This window comes from Acipenser ruthenus, chromosome 11, assembly GCF_902713425.1.
Source record: "Acipenser ruthenus chromosome 11, fAciRut3.2 maternal haplotype, whole genome shotgun sequence".
In the NCBI taxonomy this organism is placed as follows: domain Eukaryota; kingdom Metazoa; phylum Chordata; class Actinopteri; order Acipenseriformes; family Acipenseridae; genus Acipenser; species Acipenser ruthenus.
In genome coordinates, this window is record NC_081199.1 from 6,985,272 (window position 1) to 7,008,516 (window position 23,245).

A 23,245-nucleotide genomic window follows, 5' to 3' on the forward strand; every position below is an offset into this window, starting at 1 on the left:
GAGTCCATCTCCCAGCGGTGGATAATAACCCTAATCTTCCTGTGACAAGCGGAGGTTCATGACCGCCCAGGAAACAGACTCCACAATCAGCAAAGAACTATCACTGCCCATGCAGCAGAACAAGCCGGACTCGGGTGTGATCTATCTGAGTTAAACTGCTTTTTATCTACTCAGCCCCAATGCCAGCAATGCACTAATCAGCCCCCTTCCTGCACGGCCAAAAGGATTACATTTCCTGTTCCCCAGACTTCCGAGGAAGCAAGCGTTGTGCATGTAACACAATACGCAGCACAAATTACATTTACTTCACTTTATTACAAAGTCATCATAAAGTATTTCCAAAAGGGATACCATTGTTGCCAATCCTTTCATTTAAGGACATCCCATGGTTCAAGAAAATATCCATCACAGTACATAAATTAAATTTGTGGAATAAAACAGAAATGAAATGCTTGCCTACAACAGAAGGAAGAGAAGTTTTCAAATCCCTTCGTGAGTCAACGAATTAGGACGTCTTCTTGAAAGTTGATATGTTTTTAAGAGGAGGACTGATTATACACTGTAGTCATGGACTGGTCATCTGGAACAGCTTATCAAGTTTCATTCCAGCTGTAATGTCAATAACTACATGGAAAAAATAAGACTAATAAAACTGGCTTTGTATTGGTGAAAGAATTCAGGACTGAGGAACTCCTGTACTAAATTCACTAGTAATATTTTTCCCCAACCTTTTCTCTTGTGGTTAGGTGTTCCATCCAGTCAGAAAGGCATTGTACAAGAAAACACAGAAGTGAATGCAGGTCTGACCGGGAGCCTCCACTACTCACTTCTCACTGGCTTTGGGAGTGTTCTTCTCCTCCCCCCGGGCGAAAGCCCCCTCGGCTGCTTCCTTCAGGATGTTAAACATCATCTCCCGGTCCTGCGCCTGCTCCCCCTCCCCTGCCTCCAGCAACTTCAGGATGGATGCACTGACCCGGAAGTGCAGCTGAACAGGTGAACACAGTTAAAAAGCACTGCCGGGGACACAGACTATCCTAGTGTTGAGGACGTGGTCTGTGCAAGACACACAGACCACATATAGGGCACGACAGGCAGAACAAAACATCGACTATACTTTTTTAGTTTTGGAATAAACTCCTCTTTTCCTAGTCACAATACAATAAAACTGTACCTCCAGAGCTTCCATGGCTAGACCAGGTGGGTTATGGTAGTGAATCTTTCGTGGGTATCGGGCAGCCTCCTCATGCAAGTAATGAGCCGCCTGAAGAAGACAGAAGAACGGGGGAGGGAATTTACAGTAAACAACTGAAAACACAGTTTTGAGTCTTCTTGGTCATGGTATATATTAACTGTACAATAAAGCATTACAGAACATTGTAATCGCACCATTCAGTGTGAGCCACCGTGCTGTAAACACACGGTCCAGATCTGCCTGCTTCAAAAGGTGCACAGCTCCAGCATAACCCGCAGAGTAACGGCAACTCCTTCCTGTGTGACTTCAAGGCTAGTCCTCAGGGCCAAAGCTACATGACACCCCGCCTCCAGGCTTTCTTACTGGTAATTATATCTTATGAGAGACGAGCAGACTTTTGTCATTTACTTTTTACAACAATGATTTAAAAATAAATAAATAAATAAATAAATAAATAAATAAATAATAATTTGGGATTACTCCTAAAATCGTAACCCTCCCTAGCCAACTTTCTTCCTTAACCCCAGGGAGCACAAGGGCCATCAGCCAAGATGGGAAATGCAAGCTAGTTGTGTGTCTTGGTTATTCTAACCTCAACTGCGTAACACTTTGCAGCAGGTTTTACTGCGAGTGGCAGTCTTCAATGACGCTTTTGAAGTAGTTAGAATGCAAGCACCCTGATCCAGACCTGTTTATAGAGCAGCAGATAGTCTTTTGGGGGCTGCTTGCGTTTCTCTGCGATCTTCCCCAGCATGTAGTGGATCAGCCACTCCTCCTCGTCCCCGTCCCCTTCGCATTGAGAGGCTGCCTGGAAGCAGCGCGAGGCCGTCTCCAGCATGCTGTCCCTGCGCTCCTCCATCTGCAACACACAGGGCTTCATCAGAGGAGCACCCCTGGGAACACCAGCACAGCCCCCTGGGGACCCTCTACAAGAGCAATCAGCATGACAAAGAGGCAGCGTACACACATCAATGTCACACAGCAGCATCGGCAGACAGCTCAGGCTCCAATTAGTGCAGTCTTCTGAAGAGCTCAGTCTGTCTGATTTTTTAATTTTTTTTTTACATTTTTTGCACCCTAAGATATGATTTGAAAAGAAAAACAAAAATGTGTGAATGTTTACAATCCAATTGCTCGCAAACTCAAACTAAAAGGTTTCAAATTAGCTTTTTAATTGGTGCATAATTATTTTATTTTTTGTCCTTGTTTCCATGGCCCTTGGTCACAGCCCTGTGCTCAATGACTCGCTAGGTCAGTCTCATCTCTACCTGCTTGATGAATTCCGCAGGCAGGTCACTCCTGTACTGCTTGACCAGCCGCGAGGCGAAGGAATGCAGAGCATAGGATATTGTGCCGTACTCGATCCACAGGGACAGGTTGGAGAAGTCCACCTCCACGGCCCGCTTGAAGCAGTTCAGAACCGACAGGGAGTGCTTCCAGATCGGCCCGTCACTCTTCAGCTCGTTAGAGTTCAGCTTGTCCTGAATGCGGCTGGCTCTGGCCAGCGCCATACCGGCCCACGAATCAAACCTGCACCGTAACCAACACACAAACAGGGCTGGGGTCAGTTCTAATTCCTTTTTAAAACCAGTTCCAACTCTCATTCCCTTTTACATCAATTCCAACACATCACTGATCAATATTGCAGTTCGCAGTATTCCGTTAAAACAAGCTTCTCACAATGGCAACACATTACTTAAATTGAAATCACTGTCAATTCAATCGGTTTCAAATGAAAAGCAGTTGAGTAATCCCAGCAATTACTATGTCTAAAATATCAATTCCAATTCCTTCGAAGGAAAATTTGATTTTAAAAAGGAATTGGAATTGAAAAACAGGAATCGACTCCAACCCTGCACATAAAATCAGCAATGACACACATCCTCCGCCACAGCTGCAGAATTCTCCAGTACTGACCTGTCTGGAGATATGCAGATGTCATGCATGTAGAATTTAATCGCTTTCGACTGCTCCTTGTTTTTGAAGTGATAATCAGCCAGGAGGTAATACAGCTCACACACCAGAGGGGGCGCTGGACTAGCTCCTTCGGGGAGACCTGGCACCTGGACAAGAATGAAACGATGGTACCCATGAAGCAAACTTGAATCATAAAATACAGTACAGCAGAAATACAAAAACAAAAAAACACAGGTTAGCAGCTTGGAAGAGACAAATTTAGTCAGAAATGGTAGCAGGAATGAATATGTTCCAATTTTCCTGCTCTAACCACAAATGCTGTTTGTGCTTTAAATGACTCCGCCAACTGTCTTAACAGCTAAATAAAATGCAACTGCCAAGAGAAAAGGAGGGAAAAAATCCAACTGTTTTATTCCAGTGTCGCTACTCTGTTGTCTTTGGAACAGCCCCCATGTAAACAGGGCGATATCAATGAGTGCTTGGCACAATCCATTTCCAACAGATATAAATCATCAACAAGAACATTTCCAGCTTCCAAAGTCTGGAACCCTTTCCTGCTCATCTTCTACAGCAAGGTCAGTTAAAGCACTTCTCTGTCGGATTTTCATCACTAAGAGGATTTAAATATATGTACTCGCCTTTTTCTTCTGCATTTCATATTACATGATTATTCTGTTCTGCCCATTACCGGCGTGTTACATTATTAAAGTAATAATACTGAACGCAGAAAATGAAATTGGTCTTTTTGGTTCCAGAGAACTACTTAACACAGGCTTTGACAACACATGTCAGAGTGTGGTCACATTGTGAATGATGACTCCACTATGCTAGGCACTGCTTGTTCTATTATTCCATAAATCGGGGTCTGCCATTTCAATCAGTGTTGCTGGTTTTGCTTTAATAATTGTTTTTACCTACAGACGGCCAGCTACACACAAAGTGTAGGTACAAACAGATACTATGAAAATACAAATGCACAGACATCGAGATATACAGGAAGATGCCGTGGACAGGAAGATTTCATTGAGATGATGCGTCTGTTTTTACCTATCCAACTGGTAAAAAAAAAAAGAGCTAATTTTGCATTTATAAAGAACACTGTAAATATGTTACTAACCAAACTATCTGGTGTCTCTTGGCTGCTGTATACATGCGAAGAAAACTAAGCATTCTACTAGTCTAAATTGACTGCTCAAGAAGATAATGTGACCTGCTGCACAAGCTCACAATCTGTAGCTCCCAGATGATACTGTATTGATGGGCATGCTGGCCAATGCATCCATTGTGCTCAGGGAGGAATCCCTAGGGAAGTTCCCATGATTGTTGCTGAATAGTTGCTCTCAACTCTCACTCAGCTCATATGAGATGCTGTACATGCAGCAGGGCGAAAGCCCTTTATGTAAAAAGTGTGTGTGTGTGGTAATATAAGGCTGGCAGGGATGGGGTTAAATCTGTCCGTCAGCAATCACAGGTGTGGCCATTCCCCAATTAGGTAATTGAGTGCTAATATTGGTAATTGAGGGCCACATGTATATAAGGAAGGAGACATCCTTTGTCTGGGAGAGGGAGTAAGTGGTGTTTTGGTGAGTTTATGTACTGTGTTTTTGGAGAACTTGGTCAGTGAAGGTGCATGCCCAGCCTGACAGCAGAATTGTTTTGTTTAACCTTTTGTTTTGGCCCTTGTGCCTGTTTATTTGTCCATGTGTTTTGTTGCTTGTGTATTAAAAGTGCACATACGTGCTTGAACTACAGCTTTCCCTGACTCTTATTTCTGATACTATCCAATCGAGACAATTTTCTTCTCATGCATGATACTGGAATGGCAACGTTTGTAGAAAGAACAATTCAAGTGACACATTTGGAGACCATATGATTTTGCTCATATAGTCTCTTCTGGCCTGCTGTGGTTTACCTTGTCGGAGGTCCCCTCGATGAAGGCAGACACCTCCTCCATTGAGAGTTTGGGGGTCTCGCTGCAAGGGACAATGAAGGAGATCTTCCTCAGCAGGTTGGCCAGGTCTGCAGACACTGTGCTCGCCTTGTAGCTGTCAAACTCCGGCAGAGTCTTGGGCTTGACATACTCGAACAGGAACAAGGCTTCACCCCACATCAGGTCCACCTGCACAAAGTAAGAAGGAAGGAAGGCTCTCAGACACTGTGCTAAACAGCAAAAGATCCAATTAAAAAAGGGGAGGGGGACGAAACGGTCTATTATGTGGTTGGTGATTCATGTCTGTGTTATAAAAATAAATACATTTCTAAATCAGAATAGAAGAAGAAATCAGAATAGCATCAACACTGAAGTACAACCAAAGGTTAAATAGGTTTGCATTTTAATAAAGCGTGGAGCTAGTTTGGCATTATTTTGGCAATTCAAAACCCCTCATACACCGCGCCTTACAAATGAATGTGGGTCAGTGCGTAACACTACAAACAGGAAGAATCCCAGTTTGCTTATCAACCACTCCAGGCCTCCAGTGCTAATAGCACATTGCCCCTTTAAACCTTGCATCAAAAAACAGAAAATGCAAAAGTTAGGATATTCGCTCACAGCCACAGGCTAATACATGGGATTTCAAACTGCAGTAAAAGCTGGGTGAAAAACCAGATTCCAAGCTGTCTGACTCATACACAAGCCAAACAAACATGAGTTTTATTATTTTATTTAGGGCGTCTGCATGAGGTCTGAACTGGCTGCGTTTCAGGAGGGAGCTAGGAAAGAATCTCCTCATTGCTCATTGAAAACACATGTGCAAGCACCACATATTCAACACATGCCGTGTTCGCTTCCCCTGAGCATAGTTCCATAGATAAGTAAGGACTGTGTAAATATGTGCAGAATTATTTTTTTTAAATGCACTTAGAAGCTGTCTCAATGCCAGTGTGGGGTTGCTATAGAAACTCTTTATGTGGGTTCAGTGGGGCGGTCAACCTTAACCTTTTCGATCTTTAGAGACTTTGTGGGTGTAAATGTATTTAAGGGGTTTAAATCTGGAATACTTTAAGTGTTTGCGTGCATATGCCTTTATTCGTTACTAATGACGGAGTAAACACCCCCAGCCTGCTTTGTGAAATACCAGACACACTGACCCCGGTGACCTGGAATAACGTCTCTTAAAACCTGCTTCTTCTCACCCCCATTTCAGGACAGGGCCTCTTTCAAAATGAGCACTCATGCTTGAAAGACTGCATGCTTAAATTATTATCTTCCAATTGATAAATACAAAAGCAGACCAAAACAAAACCCGCTGTGAAGCTAAACTTTCCAGTACAACATGCCCCCTGGTGGTCTGCTACGGTATTGCTTCTCTACCTTGCTTTGTATATGAAAAGGGTTTGATCAGACGGATTGTTAATATGCAATACGCAATCCCCCCTTTAAAGTCTGGTTTTTATAAAACATAATATATATTGATGGTTTGTACATCAGGCTAAGCAAATGTAAACACACTGACTGCATCTGTCAAGAGTGCCTGCTGTTGAAGGTATCTCACTTCCTAATGCTCAGTATCTAGAGTGCAGCTGAAGCAATGCTCTGTGACTACAACACCAACAATGCTCATTAATGCACTAGGTTCTCCTTCACGTTCTGGGCACTGCTCTTCATGCAGGCAGCAGAAGCACTGCTCGCAATGGGAATGCACGGCTCATTAGGTTAGAACAATCACCCATGGGCAGAATATCAAATCAATCATTTGTTCAATCTTGATTATTTACTGCACTAAAAAAAAGCATGTTTCTGAGAGTCAATTAAAGCTAAAAACACCACTGCAACTGAATATTTTGTTCCTCTTCCTCCCTGTAGAGGACTGCTTTGTCAGCTGTCCCATACAGAGAGGGTGCTCAGTGTAATTAAACTTAGTTGGGTAATGGCTTTCATTTCGATCCCGTAGTATTGTGGCAGAGAACAGCGAGCGAGGCTCTATGAGGAGTCCCTCCTGACCTGCTGTGCGGAGTGCTCCTCGAGGTAGCGCGCCTTGTTCTTCTTGCTGGGGTAGGAGTACAGGCAGTAGAAACACTGCTCCAGAGCAGTCTCCAGCTCCTCTTTGTAGGGGTGAGCATCCTCCGAGGTGGAGGCAGCCAGCTCCTTCTGCAGCACACGCACCTGACAGACACAGAGGGGCACGCTTTCAATGAAACACCAAACCTGGCCCATTCCATGTTACGTGTGTTCCAGTTTGGAGCACATCCTCCCGCACTGTAATGGAGGCTGAACACCTGGTGTAACACATATTTTTAAAGTTATATAGCCAAAGGAACATTTTCTTTTATTTTTTTTTTAAACTCATAAGGAATGATTTCCAGAGTGCTTAATGTTGCTGTAAAACACATAACATGGAATGGGCTACTTACATTTAGTCAAAAGCATGTAAATAAATAAATAAATAAATAAACAAACACACATACAAAGATTATAAAAAAGCAAAAAAAAAACCCTAAAAACAAAGTGTTATATAGTTAAGATACCATTGAATGATATAGTAGTATTAACATGATCGTGGACTGTGGGAAAATGTCTGTGGTGTGCAATACAGCAAGACCTACATAGAACTTTAGGAGAGCCCCATCCAAGCTGCAGCACCAAGCCCTCCTGCCCAGGTACTCGTGAGCTGTGTTCAGCAGCATCAGGGACGAGGGCAGCATTGGGGCGTCGGCATCATCTGAGGAATACATTCAAACAAATCAGTAGGACGTCACAACACTACCGTCAGATCAGATTTAAAACAAAACTGACTAATTATATAACTACGCATTTCCTGATCTTGGGTTGTTAACCTAACAGGTCTATTTCAATTATCTAAACAGAGGCAGATCTGAACACTGATGACAGTTATCATTCATAACTATCCAACACTCAAATCGTGCTGAATTCAGAAAAAAATACTACAAGAAACTCAAATTCAATGTTTTGACTAGAAGCATTTTTTTCCCAATATCTTGAAGACATCTACAAAGGCAAAGGCAAGAACACACTTTGAGACTAATAAAATCATTCTTATAAAATGTATCAAACTGGCAAGAAACATGTTGTTGCAGGAAGGAGCAGTTGGATTTTTGTTCTGACTCATATCTTGTTAGTTTTAATCCATACAATATTCCAGTGTCAGGATCTCGCATTGCCACTTTCCGGGGGGTACCTCCTCTGACCTGTGGATACACACGTTAGTTTATACAGAGGACCCCCACCCTCTTCGTGGCTGTTCCCCTGCCGGTGCTGCCTGCGCAGGGAGTGGAAGGTCTCCTCCTCCTGCTTGATGACGTGGTACAGCAAGATCCAGGGCAGCACGGATGACATGTATGGCTCCTTGGGGTCCTCCGGGATCGCCATGCTGCAGTCGATGAGCTGCAGTGCACACATACACACAGAGAGGAGAGAGAGAGAGAGAGAGAGAGAGAGAGAGAGAGAGAGAGAGAGAGAGAGAGAGAGAGAGAGAGAGAGAGAGAGAGAGAGAGAGAGAGAGAGAGAGAGAGAGAGAGAGAGAGAGAGAGGAGAGAGAGAGAGAGAGAGGAACGCAGTTCATCGAAATGTGGATCCATATTCAAGTGCATGCACATGTACAGCTATGGCTAAAGGTTTCGCATCATCTAGAATTTTAGGATTGAAACAATTTAAAAGAAAAAAACAACAACTATAGGAACATAATTTCGATCTTTTATTGAACATCATAGAAGCTACAAAATGATATTGCAAGTGTCTACCGGAAGCCAGCCATAAGTTTTTCGTTAAGTATATGGGGAAAACTACAAAGCGTTATGTAATTCACTATGCAAGAGTAACATTATTCAGCAGGTTTCATTAGACTTTATGAAGCAAAACTAGTTAATTCTATAGGGTGATGCAAAACCTTTGACCATAGCTGTAAAATGTCAGAATGTGAATAAGTGAAAAACAGTGAATGACCATTCTACTGTTATTTCCTTCAGCAACCAGTAGTTGGCTGGCTTGGAATGTAGATGGATATGTATATATAGCTAAACCTAGTACAGGTACATGTTTTACTGGCCACTGAGCAATGCAAATGATTTAGAAACACTAATTGAAGGGATCCGAGCAGAGCGGCAGGGTGGCACCTGTATGAGGTTGCTGGTGAAGCACACCAGGCTGGCGGTCCGGAGGCAGCTCTTCAAGATGCTGGGGTCCTCAGAGAGGCAGAGGTTGATGCCAGTCAGCAGCTGTGTCACCGTGGCGACCCACTCCTCTTTAGCGGAGGACGCGGTCACGCTGTTCATCTGCTGGATAGCTTCGTTCAGAGACACCTCGGAGCACTCCAGACACTGTCGGAAATCCTTCAGCTTCAGCAGCGAGTTCTGGAGCAGGGCACACAGGGAGAACACACTTACAACTACACGCACTCAAGCATAAATTGGATGGCACAATTCATAAGAAACTAAGGGGTCAGTTTTATCATCCAGTAACCTGCCAGGGTAAGCCTCTGTGGATTGCATAAAGGTGGATTCCCTGGTAGTGTAAAAAAAAAAAAATACAAAAAAAAGCTGTGGTTTATCCCAGTGGGGTATAGTTTGATCAAATCAACCCTTAAGTCAAGTACGTTTTGGCTATTTTTTGTGTTCCTTTCTTATAAAAATATTGCCTTAGATCCTAAGATTTTTCTTGTGTTAGATTAAGTCACTAGCACCCTAACAAGCCTTTCCAAATGCCTTGCACAAATCATTAGTCTAGTAGCAGATATGATCAATAGCGAGTGCATCTGTACATCACACACAGTGCATTGTGTTCTGTGAAGGGGTCCTGACCTGGAGCAGCAGCAGCTGAGCAGGTCTCTCTGGGATGGAGGTGCTGAACTCGAGCTGCCTGGCCCGGCCCGATCCCTCTGTGCTCAGAGTGGGGCGGAGGAGCTGCACCACCGCCTGGCAATCCCCCGACTCGAAGAGACACTGCAGCTCTTCCAGGGACTGGCAGCGCTCCAGGGACTTCAGCTTCTTGTCAACCTGCGAGGGGGGCCAGAGCAGAACATCTGAATGGGCACATTTGCATAAGGAAATAATCCAGATTTAAAATGTAATTCTGACATGCAGCATCCAGTGACACTACAGGATAAGTAAATAACATAAAGCGCTCAATTAGGGCTCTTTCAGTCCGGTTCATGCCATTTCAAGATGTACTTAATTGAATACCTACAGATATGGCCAAAAGTTTTGCATCATCTAGAATTTTAGGATTGAGACAGAATTTTGCCAAAAGAATTGTCAGTTTTTTGTTAAGTATATGGAAAACTACAAAGCGGTATGTAATTCAATATGTTAATGTAACATTATTCAGCAGGTTTAATTCAAAATTAGTAATTCTATAGAGTGATGCAAAACATTTGGCCATAACTGTAGGTCCAATGAAACAATTGAAGACCTGTTTAGATCAATGTTCTGGACTGCTCAACCCAATAATTAAAGACATGGTCAGAACAAAGTCTCCAGCAGATGAAATTCACAAGCCATGAACCAAACACATTGTTCTCGGATCCGACGTTGAGGTGTTGGAGGGCCGGCAGTCTCACCTCTTCCACGGAGATGGCTGAGTCCATGCACAGGTTGGGCAGGCGGATGGTGAACTTCTCCCCACTTTCACCTCCAGACTGTACCGCAGTGGGGCCCTGGAGCATCCCTGTGCAGATATCATAGCTCTCCAGAGCCTGCTCCATGTCACCCTGGAACAAGCAGCAACAGCAGTGGCAGGGTTTTATTGTGAAGTGCCCATTTTAAAGATAAAAGCCCCTATTACATTAGGGCTGCCAACACATATAATACATTCATATAATAAAAAGTCCCTCACAGTGAGTTCCATGGAATCTCCACAGAGAGAAGCAGAGTGCTCCAGCTGTTCCTTTCTAACAGCCCCATATCTTACTAACTGAAGTGCTCTTTTACTATAGAATGTCTGATTAGATACTGTATGATGATTGGAGCCTTTTTTGATATATCAGGCTTTTTGTTATTTTGTGATCAAATATGTTAAAAACAAATCAAGAGAAAATGATCTTTCATTGGAGGAAGATAATGATGTGGATTCTTTGTCCCTTGTCAGTACCTGCAGTGCTAGGAAGCGAGCTTTGAGCCAGTAGACCCGGACCACGAAGGACAGCCAGCTGTCTTCAAACAGGTCCCTCTGCGAGGAGGCAAAGGCCAGCTGCACCAGGTCACCCTGGAAATGCTGGCCGGGCAAATTGGAGCCGAACTGATTCGAGACTGAACCCAACTGGCACTTCCGTGGAGAGACTGAGAACACAGACAAGAGACAAGGAGACTGGTGTTGGTCACCATTTACCATTTACAAATCTGATTGCATCTCTATTTCAAACTACAGTAATTAAAAAAAGACCTGTAGCTCTTACTTATGCTGTTTTTGCCCTTTGTCAGTAACCACTGCTCAAGCTGGAGCTCCATGCACGACAGGCTCATCACCATCATATCCTACAAGGGAAACAAGAAACAAGGAAAAAAATAAATCACATTCATTTTTACAAACCTATGCAACACAAGGATGCTAGTTCTCAATAACCAGACTCCAACTTATGAAACCAATAAAACCATCCGGCAGTGGGAACAAAGTATTTGAATCTAACTAACATCGTGACAGCAATGTTTCCTTAACAACATGAGTTGTCCAGGGTGTGATTTTCATGGAGAAACCGAACAATCCTAAGAACCTTTCCAGCAAGCTGCATTATCACAAGGATTTTTCAGGGAACACACACACTTTACAATTAAACTAGGGAAATCTATTTGGATCATAGCTTTACAGTTTATATCCTATTAACTTGTATTACCTCACCAGCAGAGGTCAGCATTATCAGAAAACACAATTAGTAATAGGCTGGAAAAGCCTTCAGGACTGCGCACTCCCTCTCTTGCTGTTCCCTGTCCTCAGTCCGCCCTGTACCTTGATGTGCTGGTTGCTGCAGTCCCGGAGCAGGGGGTTGGGCAGGCTGCTGCTGTGTTGCCTCCAGCTGGTGTAGATCTCCAAGACCACTGCTGCCAGGCCTGCAGGCCACTCCGCCAGGAACTGCTGACCAATCACCTTCAGGTAACGCATCATCAGCTCCAGGATCCCACCGTTAGTCATGTTATTCAGCAGGAAGGTGTGGACACCTAGCCTTTCTATATAAAAAAATAATAATAATTAATCACAAGTGTATAATCTGACACATTACAGGTTCCTACATTCACATCATGAGCATAGTGGTTCCAAAGATACAGCTTTTAACAGCTCACTGAACTACGGTGAAAGCTTTATCAAACTCGGGCAAGTGGTTCTGAAGATTCATTTTGCCAGATCTCATGCAAAATTAATTCTCTACTACTATTCTCTACTACTATGCAAAATTAATTCTCTTGGCTTATAAATAAAGTGACTGAAAGACTAGCAATATGTCATCCCTTTGATGCTACAATGCCCAAGTTCTAGAGTTAGCATTTATAGAAACTGACAAAGAAAATCAAAGCCAGAACAAGGTGCAGTAGACAAAAATGCTATTCCAGATGCAACAGTAGTTTTTTTGCAATGTGGATTACGACTGCAATCTACTCTTTTACTACATTATCATACAGATATTGTGTAAGTGAATGAACACCTACCAGATTCCATGAAGGGCGTGGAGTCGAAAGACATGCAATGTGAGCCGACAAGCTGCGCGCTGTCTTGCTTCACCTCGGAGAGGATCTCATAGCTGTTTAAGCTTTCATCCTCATCCTCCGGGTCCAGCTTCTTCAGCCTGCGAGGGAGACGTTCAACTTCTGGCATTTGCTATGTTTGTATACTACCTTTATAAACTAAATATGAATACATGCATGAACAAACCCCCATGGTCACAATTAGATCAAACTGTTCATTTGTTTATTTGTATTATTCGTCATTCTTCATAGTAATAGGTGGGTTAGTTTGCTCACCCATCTAATTCATCTGCCCGTTTCATATTTTGGATCCTTGGCATAGCTGGCACACATTCTGCTCAGGTGAGTATTCACTGTACCTGGAGGGCAGGAACTTGACCAGCAGCTCCTGGAAGTCGATCTTCTCCTCCTTCTTGCACTTGGTGTTTCGGACCCTGGCTGAGCGTCGCTTGGCTGTCTCTCCACTCTCCTCCGCAGCACGCTTCCGCTTGGGGGGCTTCTTCACCTTGTCAGCGAGGGACGCGTCAGCTGCAACACAGAGAGAGCAGCCTGTCAGTACTGACAGACAGCACAGCTGACAGCAGACCAGCTGATCTGGAGTTCTACTGCCGAGAGGCACGTCTGTCACAAAAGGCATTTTTCCCTTACAAAACTAGACAAGTCCTAACCCAGCCTGCAGCTTTACAGTGCCTAGAGTACTGCAGTTTTGTCAGCCATTTTTTCATCCTGTCTTGTTCTTTTTAATTTTGCTTTTGACTGGTGCTAGACTGGCTGCAATGGAAACAGAAATGATTGAATTTATTACAAAGCTGGCAGGAGCAACCCCACACGATGTGACTCGACTACCCTCCACAAGGTCACAAACTCGACTAAGAAATCACTTCACATAGCTTCTTGGTTGGAATCAGAAAATATGAATACGCCATTGCCAATCCATACACGTTCACAATTCATCTAAAGAAAAAGTGAGTCTTGTACGCCATGTTACCCGCTATACACATCTTACCACACACCTACGGTCGTGGTCACTTCCACAACGTTCTGGCTCTGTGCTAGCTGGAGCACGGTGGTCTGGGCTGGGGGCTGGGCAGGGGGCTGGCTGGTTGGGATCAGCTCTGTAGCAGGCAGTGAGGTGCTGTTGTTGCTGGAGGCGATTTGGATCACACTGACTGGAGTGAAGGACAGGGGGGAGGTGTGGAGCCGGTCGGGGTCCTGGTATTCAGACAGGTCGATCCTCTTGCCCAGGCTTGGCCGAGGTGGTTCACAGGTGGTCTGGTGCCTGTACATGGCCAGCAGACTCTCTCCCAGGCATTTCCATCTGGGGGTACAGCAAGCAGCATAATCAGACAACAGAAGTTACTTTAACACTTCATTGACCTAAAACAATATTTGCCAGGTTTTTGCATACACCCTGGGGGTTCTAATCTTGTCTCAGGATAGGACGGATCAGCACTTCGATGGGTGACCTTCATGGAAAAATCAAGTGCTGCTGCGTTTGACAGGGTGTCGATGCGGCTAAAGCATTAAGCAAAAGCCCTGGCAGAACCCCAACACAGATAAAAATGTCCTGATTTTATAGATGTAGTTCTGTAGCAAAAGCCAAGGTGCAGACTGACTGAACTGAGAATAATACAGACTGATCAGAGACAGCCAGGAGTGTAACACTGGCCACTTTAATAGAGCTCCCCACCTAATATTGGGTCAGCCAGGCTTTTGCAGCTACAGTAACACTGAAGCCAATGTGGTTTCACTTGAACACAAACAGAAGAGCAGAGGGTGGTCACTATACACTGATTGAGCTGTTCATTAGGACTACAGAGAGAAGTTGTAAAATGAATAAACAGCGTACGTGTAGCAAGCGATGGGCTGGACGAGTTTGAGGTCGGGCTGTGGCTCTCGGGTGTCCAGGGCCTGCCTCCTCCTGCGCAGATCCAGAGCTTCCTGGAGCACGGCCGCCGCCTCCCCTTCATCCACCTCCACCGCATGGACAGACATGTCACTGCCCAGGAACACACAGCACAGGGAATGAGACCACTGCTCTGACACACACTGAGGAACTGTCACTCTGTGTTCATGTCATTTGTACATACAGATCAACGTCAACTCTACAAATCTGCAACAGAAGAATCTTTTAAACCAGACCCTGACAATGAGCAACTGTGACACATAGTGGCCAGAAAAAGGATAATCACATTACTTTGTGTTTTAGTTTAAACACTATTCAAGATAACTATCTTATTCCCTAGTTCAGATAATATGATTATATAGGCTAATGTAATACTTTTTTCACATGCTGCAGACAAGCCGGTATATTTGAAAAGCCTAACAAACTATTTTTTTTATTTGAGGACTCTGAATAATATATCGAACACTCCAAGCTTCAGTTTTACGTCAAACCCACCCAAGCAGTTTGATGGCAGTACAGAAAGCTAAGAATAAAGCTGCTGCTAAACTGTTACTATGTCCCACTCACCATGTCATGAACAAGCGGAAGGAATCCTTTCTGAGGCAGGGCTGCTCTTCGAAGATCCTCTCTTTCAAAACCAGACCTTTGGTGTAGCAGCGGTCCTTCTCCAGGGCTTTACAGATAAAATACAGGCAGCCTGGACACAACAACAAGACAGAGCAACAGCTCACTTAAAACCAGTCTTTAATGAATATAGTATTTTACATTGTGCACAAATAACCCTACTGGGCCAATCCACTCCATGAAAATGGGAAGTCTGGTACATTAATCAATCCAGATTAATGGTAATCCCACAATGATAGAGGGTTTATGTTGTTGCTGTATGTTGCCATATACAGGACTTTGAATTAAATGGACCAGATGATTTATTTCTAATGAGAAAATCAGAACAAATGACTCAGTGTTTATGGAAAGATGCACCACCTTATTTTCATTGTAATACTTTCTCAATAAATGTTTTGGTCTGGTATACTGGATAAAGAACAAACAATCTGCATAGAAGTAAATGTTAAGTTTGCTTAACAAAACAAAGGTTTTACATCCATTTGTGTAGAACACAAAAAAGCATAACATATATATTAGACATTTTGACAATCACACTAACTGAGATACAAAACAATCTTACTATTCATTCATTAGCAGAACTTTCCCTTTTTCTACAGCTCAAGAACCATGGTGTCAGGATGAGTGCAAGCTTCAGAAACGGCAAATTTAAAAACAAAGAGACACAGCTCTTGAATTATATATTCAATTATCATCAACTTCCATGTGCTAAAAAAATGTAACACATTTGTACTTTTTATAGATAAAAACCGACCTTACCTGGCTAAGCCTCCGATAGTGTACTGTTACTCATTATTCAGTCTCTTTCAATTCACGGTTTGATTTGCATCACTGTGTACCGTGGAGCGTTAACAGCTTGGCTCCACAACAAAGGGTGTCTTACCACCACGTCTCGCGCATGATAAGTTTAATTCCACAAAATTGCAGAGAACAGAAACTGGATTGGGTTTTATTGCATCGTTCCCGGGATTGGCGCATTATTTCCTGCCACTCAATCCTGTATTTCGCAGTTGCAGTTATACATCTATAGGTGATAAAAGCGGTTCCCTGTAGGTGCTGTGATGTATAATAGATCAGAGCCCTTGACGACAGCTACTGCCTCCTGAATTCCCAGTGAGGTGGAAAGAACCAGGGAGAGCGGGCTTGAACACTGAAATAGAAAGCTTTACACTGCACAGAACACCACCATGTGTTCTCACCTACCACACTGCTCTCAACTTTCAATCTTGTTTTCATAAGACTCTTACTAAAGCTGTGCTTGGTGTGGAATATATTGCAGCATGGAACATTCTGATTACCACCTATGCCTCTGCCAACAGATTAATTCAGGGCTTGTTTAGAATGGTTGGTAAATATTAATAGCTTTAATTGTCTTGTCATTCACAGCAGTTGCAACTAATTTCAGGCAAGACAGTTGAAGCTAAAATATAATATGGCCCATCCTGTTGTTGAGCATGATAAACATAGCTATAGCAGGGCTCGAAATTAACAGTGGCCATGCGGCAATGGCCGTGGATGCCCTTTTCAATTGCTGCAATGCCCATCAAATGCCTATCACGGCAATTGTGGGCACAGTACACACCAAATTAGGAAGTGTTTGTGTCCAAACTATAACGTAATACGAGTACGTGGTTTGCGGGAAGGAAAAACAAACAAACAAACAAACAAACAACGAACACTACCCTTTCAAACACACAGACCGTGCATAACAATGCCATCTCAGAACAGTCCAGAAAAGGCCTAGCACAATATGCAAAATGTGATCCTTTTTCAGGTCACTAGTATATAAAGGTTCTAGATACTTAGAACTACTGACAAGTGGTTTTCTTTCAGGGTTAAAAAAAAATATTACTGTAACTAACTTGAATATGGTTCAACTGTTGTTATCCCCTTATTTTTACCACAACAAAACCAAAGCGCTTGGAAATACCTTTCTACATTGTGTTGCATCTACAGAGCTGCAAACTAAAGGATAAAACACAAGCAAAGAATAATAAAAAAAAGATAATCCACAGAAGAAAAAAGGGGGAGCAGTGAGAATAATCTTGTTTCAAGTGATGAAGTCCACTGAGTGGTTACTCACAGCTGTAGTCGCTGAGCGTGTAGAGCACTGTGATGAGGTTGTCCAGGCACGGCCAGTGGTCAGGGTTACACCGCAGTCCCTCCTCAAAGGCGTGTCGGGCCAGCGGGATTCGAATCAGACGCAGGGCCACCTGACCAATCTTATACCACATGTTCACGTCCGTAGAGTCCAGCAAGACAGCCTAAATAACAGAAACATGTATGACTGGTTATAAATCTCTATTCATAAGCAAGAAATAGGACTTTACAGGACTAAATATGAACTTCACTTTTTTTTTTAATTATATGGTGTATAAAATGAAAAAAAGTTTTGTTATTTTAATTTACAGAATCTGCAAATACTACATATTTCCAACAAGCGGCACTGCATTTTATAAGAAACATATTAAAACATAAAGTTAATGGACAAAAATATTAAAGGTCAAGTGATCACTCAGATTTGTTCCCCCTCACTTCTCTAGAGATGTCTCCCCATGTTACTAAACGACAGTAATCACATTACAATTTGATGTCTCTGATAACAATGTTATCAAAGACTCGAAACAAATCTGAAGGCAAAATACGATATGGAAAAACCCTTAGAGCTTGTTTACCTCTAGATAGAACTCCATGGCTGTCTCCAAGTCATCTCGGAGTGCTGCTAGGCTGGCTAGGTTTTTGTACGTGGAGTATTTCAGCATCAGCCCTGGGTGCTTCAGTCCCACCTTCTCGTCCTCAGAAGGAATAGCCTGGGAAATAAAGTCAAAAAAAAAATCAAGCATGGCACTAATTTTAGCTATCTTCACAATTTCTAATTAAACACTAACTCAGATGGTTGCTAATTGTGCTTTACTGTATACTACACTTTACATCAGTATGGCTTGGCCTTCATTTCTGAAAGACATGGCATTCAACTTTTCTGAAACAAAAATGACTTGATCAACACAAGTACACAGTGCGAAATGGGAAACTACATTAGGCTACAAAAGAGAAAGGAACCCAAGGCCTGTTGCTCCTGCTGCCATTATTACATACCTCTTTGAGCAGTGGGGTCTCCAGTAGCATGTTGTAAGCCTTCGCAGACTCCTCAAACTGGTCATGCTTCTGCAGGTCCAAGGCTTTGTGGTACAAAGAAAACGCTTCAGCTTCCTAATCAGAAGAAGAATTTGGATCATAAAATTAAATTCACAGTAGTACAGTAGCTGCACCCACGTTCAGGCAAACACAAAAGACAACTGGCGAGATCAGTGTGAGAACATGTCACCTAATGTATACATACGAGTTCGGAGCACCAATCTGGTAGGTTGAATACCTCTGACATCTACTAACCTGGGCCTCCTTGGTCTGAGACTTATGGCTCTTCAGGGAATCCTCATGTTCATCGCTAGTTGCTGAGGCAGCATTAAGGGCTGCGATACGTATCTGAAAAAACAACATGAGAATCTCATTATTGTTTTTTTAACATGAAGTATAATGCATTATACTTTCCAGCCAATCCTGGCCATTTCCCCAAGCAGAGATTACAATTTAGCAAAGGGCGTGTATTACTGTCTACCAAAGGTCAGTAACTGCTAATTTAATTAGAAAATAAATACGTACCATTTTTCCTTCAAGGTCAGTTTCCCATAAAAGTCTTGTGCAAGTGCATGTCAGCACGTATGAGCTGAAAGAATAAACATTTCTGTAAAAAATACTATCATCATGAAAACAGCACAACAATTAAATTAATAACCAATAAACAGCATCTACTTGAGCTGGCGTGACCCTGTAACATTGTAAAAATACCAAGTGCTGGTACCCCAAGTGTAACAAAAACCCACACATATTTAGATTCAGAAACATTTTAATAAACATACAATACAGTCTATTTCTGCTACTGGCAGTTGGATGTTTTAATAAAATCCTGATGTGTAGGAGGTTACGGTTAATGCGTAGGTTTGGATTAGGGTATGACTGTATTTCACTGACGGAAAAATAACCAAAACCCTAAATGTACTGTAATGCAACAGCAGCTGTGGGGTCCACGCTGTAGACTAGTCTAACTTTACTAGCCCCGGGTACTGGTCAGCGAAGCCACAACACGAGTCTAACATATTTAAAATAGAAATATAACCGCAGAACAGATGATCACGAATCACATTATTAATAATAATAATAATAATAATAATAATAATAATAATAATACAAACATAGCTATATTAATTTGCAGCGATTTGAACGTAATCGCCTGCATGATCAATGCACCATCTAACATACAACCAGATCGACGTATCCAGTTTACTAACTACTAAATACATATAAAAACCAAATGCAGTAACTTATTCGTCAGTCACAATATATCATCACGATGGATGTGCGACAGGGAATGTAAATAAGTCATGACCCGCTACCATAGTTCTACTCCAAAATGCACAATTTTGCATGTATCAGTTTCCCTTGTAATCGTGTGTATTTAAATTATGAGAACCTGCTGCATGCAACTCCAAAATATATTTCTCACCTGCTGTACTAATTTGCTGCTTCTCCACTTTGTCCGTCTGTTGTGAGTCTGGTTTTCCAACAACACAAGACCCTAATGGATACAGCGCCGGTAGAAAACAGCCAATCACGCACTCACATATTCAAAGCCAATAGAAAATGAAGCGAAGGATATTGTCCAATCAGCGCCCAGGATAAGTTGCGCTTCGAACTGGTCCGTGTTAACAAGAGCTTGCTTTCATAACCTTGTGCTGCAGGTATAGCAGAAATGATGCAGCAAGAAGCAGACTTCAGTGTAGGAGTGTGAATAATTATTCAATGTGAACCCTTTCCAGGGGCAATAATCTGTGTATTAGTTACACAAGAGCTTGTCGCATGTACCAAGCAGAGTGAATGTTAACAAACTGAGCACATAATACAACTGGTTTAAGTGCAAGTAAGGAGGATCCCGCAGACATTTAGGGGTATTTTTAGTATTGTATTGAACATGACTTAATAGAATAAGGAAATTGTTTTTCTGAGCTTTTGCTTCAACCAGGCCATTGCCTGACAAAACTGTAAACCCAACTACCTTGCTCAAGGTGTGTCTTTTTATAGAGGTAATGCAAGTCTAGATTGCCCTGCAGTCAAATACCTTGAAACGTGAAATTTATGCTCCAGCTCTGAAGTATAACATTGGCAATGATTTGTAAGATGCAATTGTTTCTTTAATGTAGTTTTTTTTGTTCTTGTGGTGTTGAAAGCTAACAGTTCTGAATATATTTCACATTGCTTGCATGTATACTGTTGTACCATCCTAGCTACTATACTTTATAATGATGCCAATTTTCAGAAAATTGTTAGAGGAAATTATCTTTTTTGCTATCTATAACTACATGAACATCCAGGAATAAGACAGCTTGGGTCACACCTACTTTTCCCTGACACAGCGTGTTTTGGTTTGATTAATAATATTTATGATCAGAACTGTGATAAGCAATAAAAATACTGTTACTTGAAAGTGCATGTTATATATTACCCAGTATGCAATGCTTCTGGTGTCCTTAAAAGACTTGTTAAGAAAATGTGATCATCATAAAATCCTAAGCAGGTCAGCAATTTAAAAGAAACTACACAAAATAGTACAAAAAAATTTAAAAAAAATACTACGCAATTTTCATGTCTTAAGGTTTATAGTGAGACACAGTACCATGATTTCACTACAGCGATCATACAGGTTTGGGTTATGAAAATACAACTGTTTAAACTACAACACCAAATGACATTATCATTATCTTGCTCTGATTGAATACAATTCACATTAAAGCCACAAATCAAAGCCATCACTTCCATCAGCAATGTGGTGCACACCTGCATTTTAATACAGACTCAGGCTCCTGCTGGCAGCCAATTGCACAGATCGGGTGCCCTGCAGCACAGTGCCGTCAAATGAATTTCCCAAGGTCAGGATCTCAGCGTAGGTGTCAGTATTTTATTATTAAACACATGTAAGGCACAGATTCTGTAACGTGATTGAAAGTACCCAGATCGTGTTGTTCTCTACATTTCGGTGCTGTGTAATAAATGTTGTTTTCTCAATATAAATGAGCGTCTAGAGGAAGGTCATGACAGTCCCTTTCTTCCCAATCTGCCAGGCCTCCAGAGGATAGAAACGGAGAAGAATCCTGTTGAACATGCAAAAACAGAAAAACAATGTGTTTAATTCAATAGCAGCTGTCAATCAGCATGGGCTCCTCGCTTTTGTTTTTGCAGAAAAAAAAATATCCTGTGGTAGGTGAAAGGCTTTTTAGGATGTGGCCATTCAAACTTAATCTAGACCCTGCTACAGTTTAAATGCAGTTCTAAGCAATCATAAAGTGAAGTCTAGAATGGAGACTCGCACTGGGAGTGTATATATATTTCTCCGAACACCTCTGATAATTGATACCCTTACCTTTGCTGATTTGAACTTTTCACTGTCAGCGATCAGTCGGATATGCTGAATCTGACTTCAAACTTGAGATGGAACAGACCGAATACTCCTTGTAATTGTATACCAAAGTAATCAGGCTGGTGATGGGCAGCACAACTACACAGGGAGTCCTACAGGGATTCACCAAGTACTGTCACTAATACATAGGAGAGTACATGACTGTTTAAACGCACTGACCTGTCTTCACTCAGCCCCAGCTCCTTGGTGAGAAACTGGAAGAGCTTGGCGCTGTGTTCCTTGTTCTGCTCCGCGGTCCCGACCACTCCGATGGAAGAAATGACCAGCTGGACACAGGGAGCCATGGACCCTGACATCAGCATCGGCAACCCCGCCTTCACCGTCACGTTAACTCTCTGTCAGTGAAAGCGTGTACAGCGGTATAAACACGTGAGCACTGAAAAACACATTAACGCGACCATCTTACTGAACTCTGCCCCTTTTGCCATGCACTGAATTGTATCTGATTCAAGTTCAAGGGCGCTCAATGGATAACGGATGCATCGTGTGCCATAAAGCATTTCAATGTACTCACGTCCTCGGGTTTTCCTAATATTGAAGCCGCTGTAGAGCAAAGCTTTTTCACAACCTCGTCGGGAAACTGACTGGCAGGAAGGTTGGTCTCCACATCGATAAAAGGCATGTTTTCTCCGTACAGTATTGTAACGTGCAAGACGGAAACAGTCACCCAGAGTTTTCAAGAAAAGGAAAACCGTACCCAAGGAAGTTCTGCTTTTTATTGAAATCTTCTAACAGCTCATTGGCTGTAAGAAAAACGCCCGTTCTAAAGGGGTGGGACTCTACACGACGTATTGTAGGATTAGACCTTTTTATATCACCGGTATATTTATTAAATGCAGAGGCTTGTTGGCTGTATTGTAAACACATTTTATTTGAGTTACCCCACACCAAAAGAAGTCTCTATTTTTAGTGTGTATTTGATGTGTAAGACTGTTTTAAAGGCCATGAAAGGTAGCCTTTAAGCACACGCTGGCACAGCACACACACACACTTAATATGGACTTTAGCTCCCAACAGTGAATAAATGTTTTTGCATTATATAGATTGTGGAACCATATAAGTTGTAATTGTGCAGAATAATAGTACATACCTATATACTGACTGAGGAGGTTGCCCAGTTTATTCTACAATGGACAATTAGGCTACTGCTGGAGTTTTAACACAAGACGGGTCTATTAATGAACTAACCAGTGTCTTTACATTACCACCCGAAAACCTTGAATCCTGCTCTATTGTGGAACTCTTTCCATTATATTTAGAGCTTTCAATAGGGGTTAGATGCATCACTTCTGTTGAAAACAGCAGCAGAATTGATACAGTTAAGGGTGCCAGTACTTAGACTCACCTCTGTGATGGGAATACGATTCCTATTGCATAGTCGTTTCACCCATTCCAGGTTTTAACACATGCTTGATTAGCCATATGTATAGGTAACATGCTCACGTGTCTC

The 23,245-nt window shown here is 42.4% G+C and overlaps 2 protein-coding genes across 8 annotated transcripts in view; both read right to left on the reverse strand.

The window, feature by feature from the left end:
• LOC117426587 (calcineurin-binding protein cabin-1-like) overlaps positions 1–19,934 on the reverse strand; it is a 71,256-nt gene extending 51,322 nt beyond the window's left edge. For 6 of the 7 annotated variants that reach the window (XM_059033158.1, XM_059033157.1, XM_059033156.1 and 3 more), the window contains exons 1-26: positions 19,828–19,934; positions 18,927–18,990; positions 18,657–18,749; positions 18,363–18,476; positions 17,942–18,076; positions 17,350–17,530; positions 15,210–15,339; positions 14,586–14,735; positions 13,750–14,054; positions 13,096–13,264; positions 12,701–12,837; positions 12,006–12,223; positions 11,458–11,536; positions 11,154–11,341; positions 10,624–10,773; positions 9,866–10,060; positions 9,182–9,418; positions 8,297–8,453; positions 7,655–7,770; positions 7,053–7,214; positions 5,022–5,228; positions 3,110–3,255; positions 2,461–2,722; positions 1,881–2,051; positions 1,172–1,261; positions 828–985 (exon numbers count right to left, since the gene is read on the reverse strand). In XM_059033158.1, coding sequence (XP_058889141.1) covers positions 828–985; positions 1,172–1,261; positions 1,881–2,051; positions 2,461–2,722; positions 3,110–3,255; positions 5,022–5,228; positions 7,053–7,214; positions 7,655–7,770; positions 8,297–8,453; positions 9,182–9,418; positions 9,866–10,060; positions 10,624–10,773; positions 11,154–11,341; positions 11,458–11,536; positions 12,006–12,223; positions 12,701–12,837; positions 13,096–13,264; positions 13,750–14,054; positions 14,586–14,735; positions 15,210–15,339; positions 17,350–17,530; positions 17,942–18,076; positions 18,363–18,476; positions 18,657–18,749; positions 18,927–18,929 — 3,953 coding nt within the window. In that variant the 5' untranslated portion in view covers positions 18,930–18,990; positions 19,828–19,934. The other variant, XM_059033153.1, reaches the window with a different exon arrangement.
• Positions 19,935–20,958: 1,024 nt separating this feature from the next.
• Positions 20,959–22,517, reverse strand: LOC117973390 (D-dopachrome decarboxylase-A-like). Its single transcript, XM_034925655.2, has 3 exons — positions 22,310–22,517; positions 21,955–22,130; positions 20,959–21,469 (listed from the first exon to the last, which is right to left on the reverse strand). Exons 1-3 carry the CDS (start codon positions 22,415–22,417, stop codon positions 21,397–21,399), a joined length of 357 nt encoding a protein of 118 aa, XP_034781546.2. The 5' UTR covers positions 22,418–22,517; the 3' UTR covers positions 20,959–21,396.
• Positions 22,518–23,245: the final 728 nt, after the last annotated feature.

Excerpts from the sequence above, each read along its gene's own strand:
- LOC117973390 (XM_034925655.2), bottom strand. The coding sequence starts at position 22,417 with ATGCCTTTTATCGATGTGGAGACCAACCTTCCTGCCAGTCAGTTTCCC. Across the intron at positions 22,131-22,309 it reads TATTAGGAAAACCCGAGGAC|AGAGTTAACGTGACGGTGAA; the intron begins GTGAGTACATTG and ends TTTCACTGACAG. Across the intron at positions 21,470-21,954 it reads CTGGGGCTGAGTGAAGACAG|GATTCTTCTCCGTTTCTATC; the intron begins GTCAGTGCGTTT and ends CATGTTCAACAG.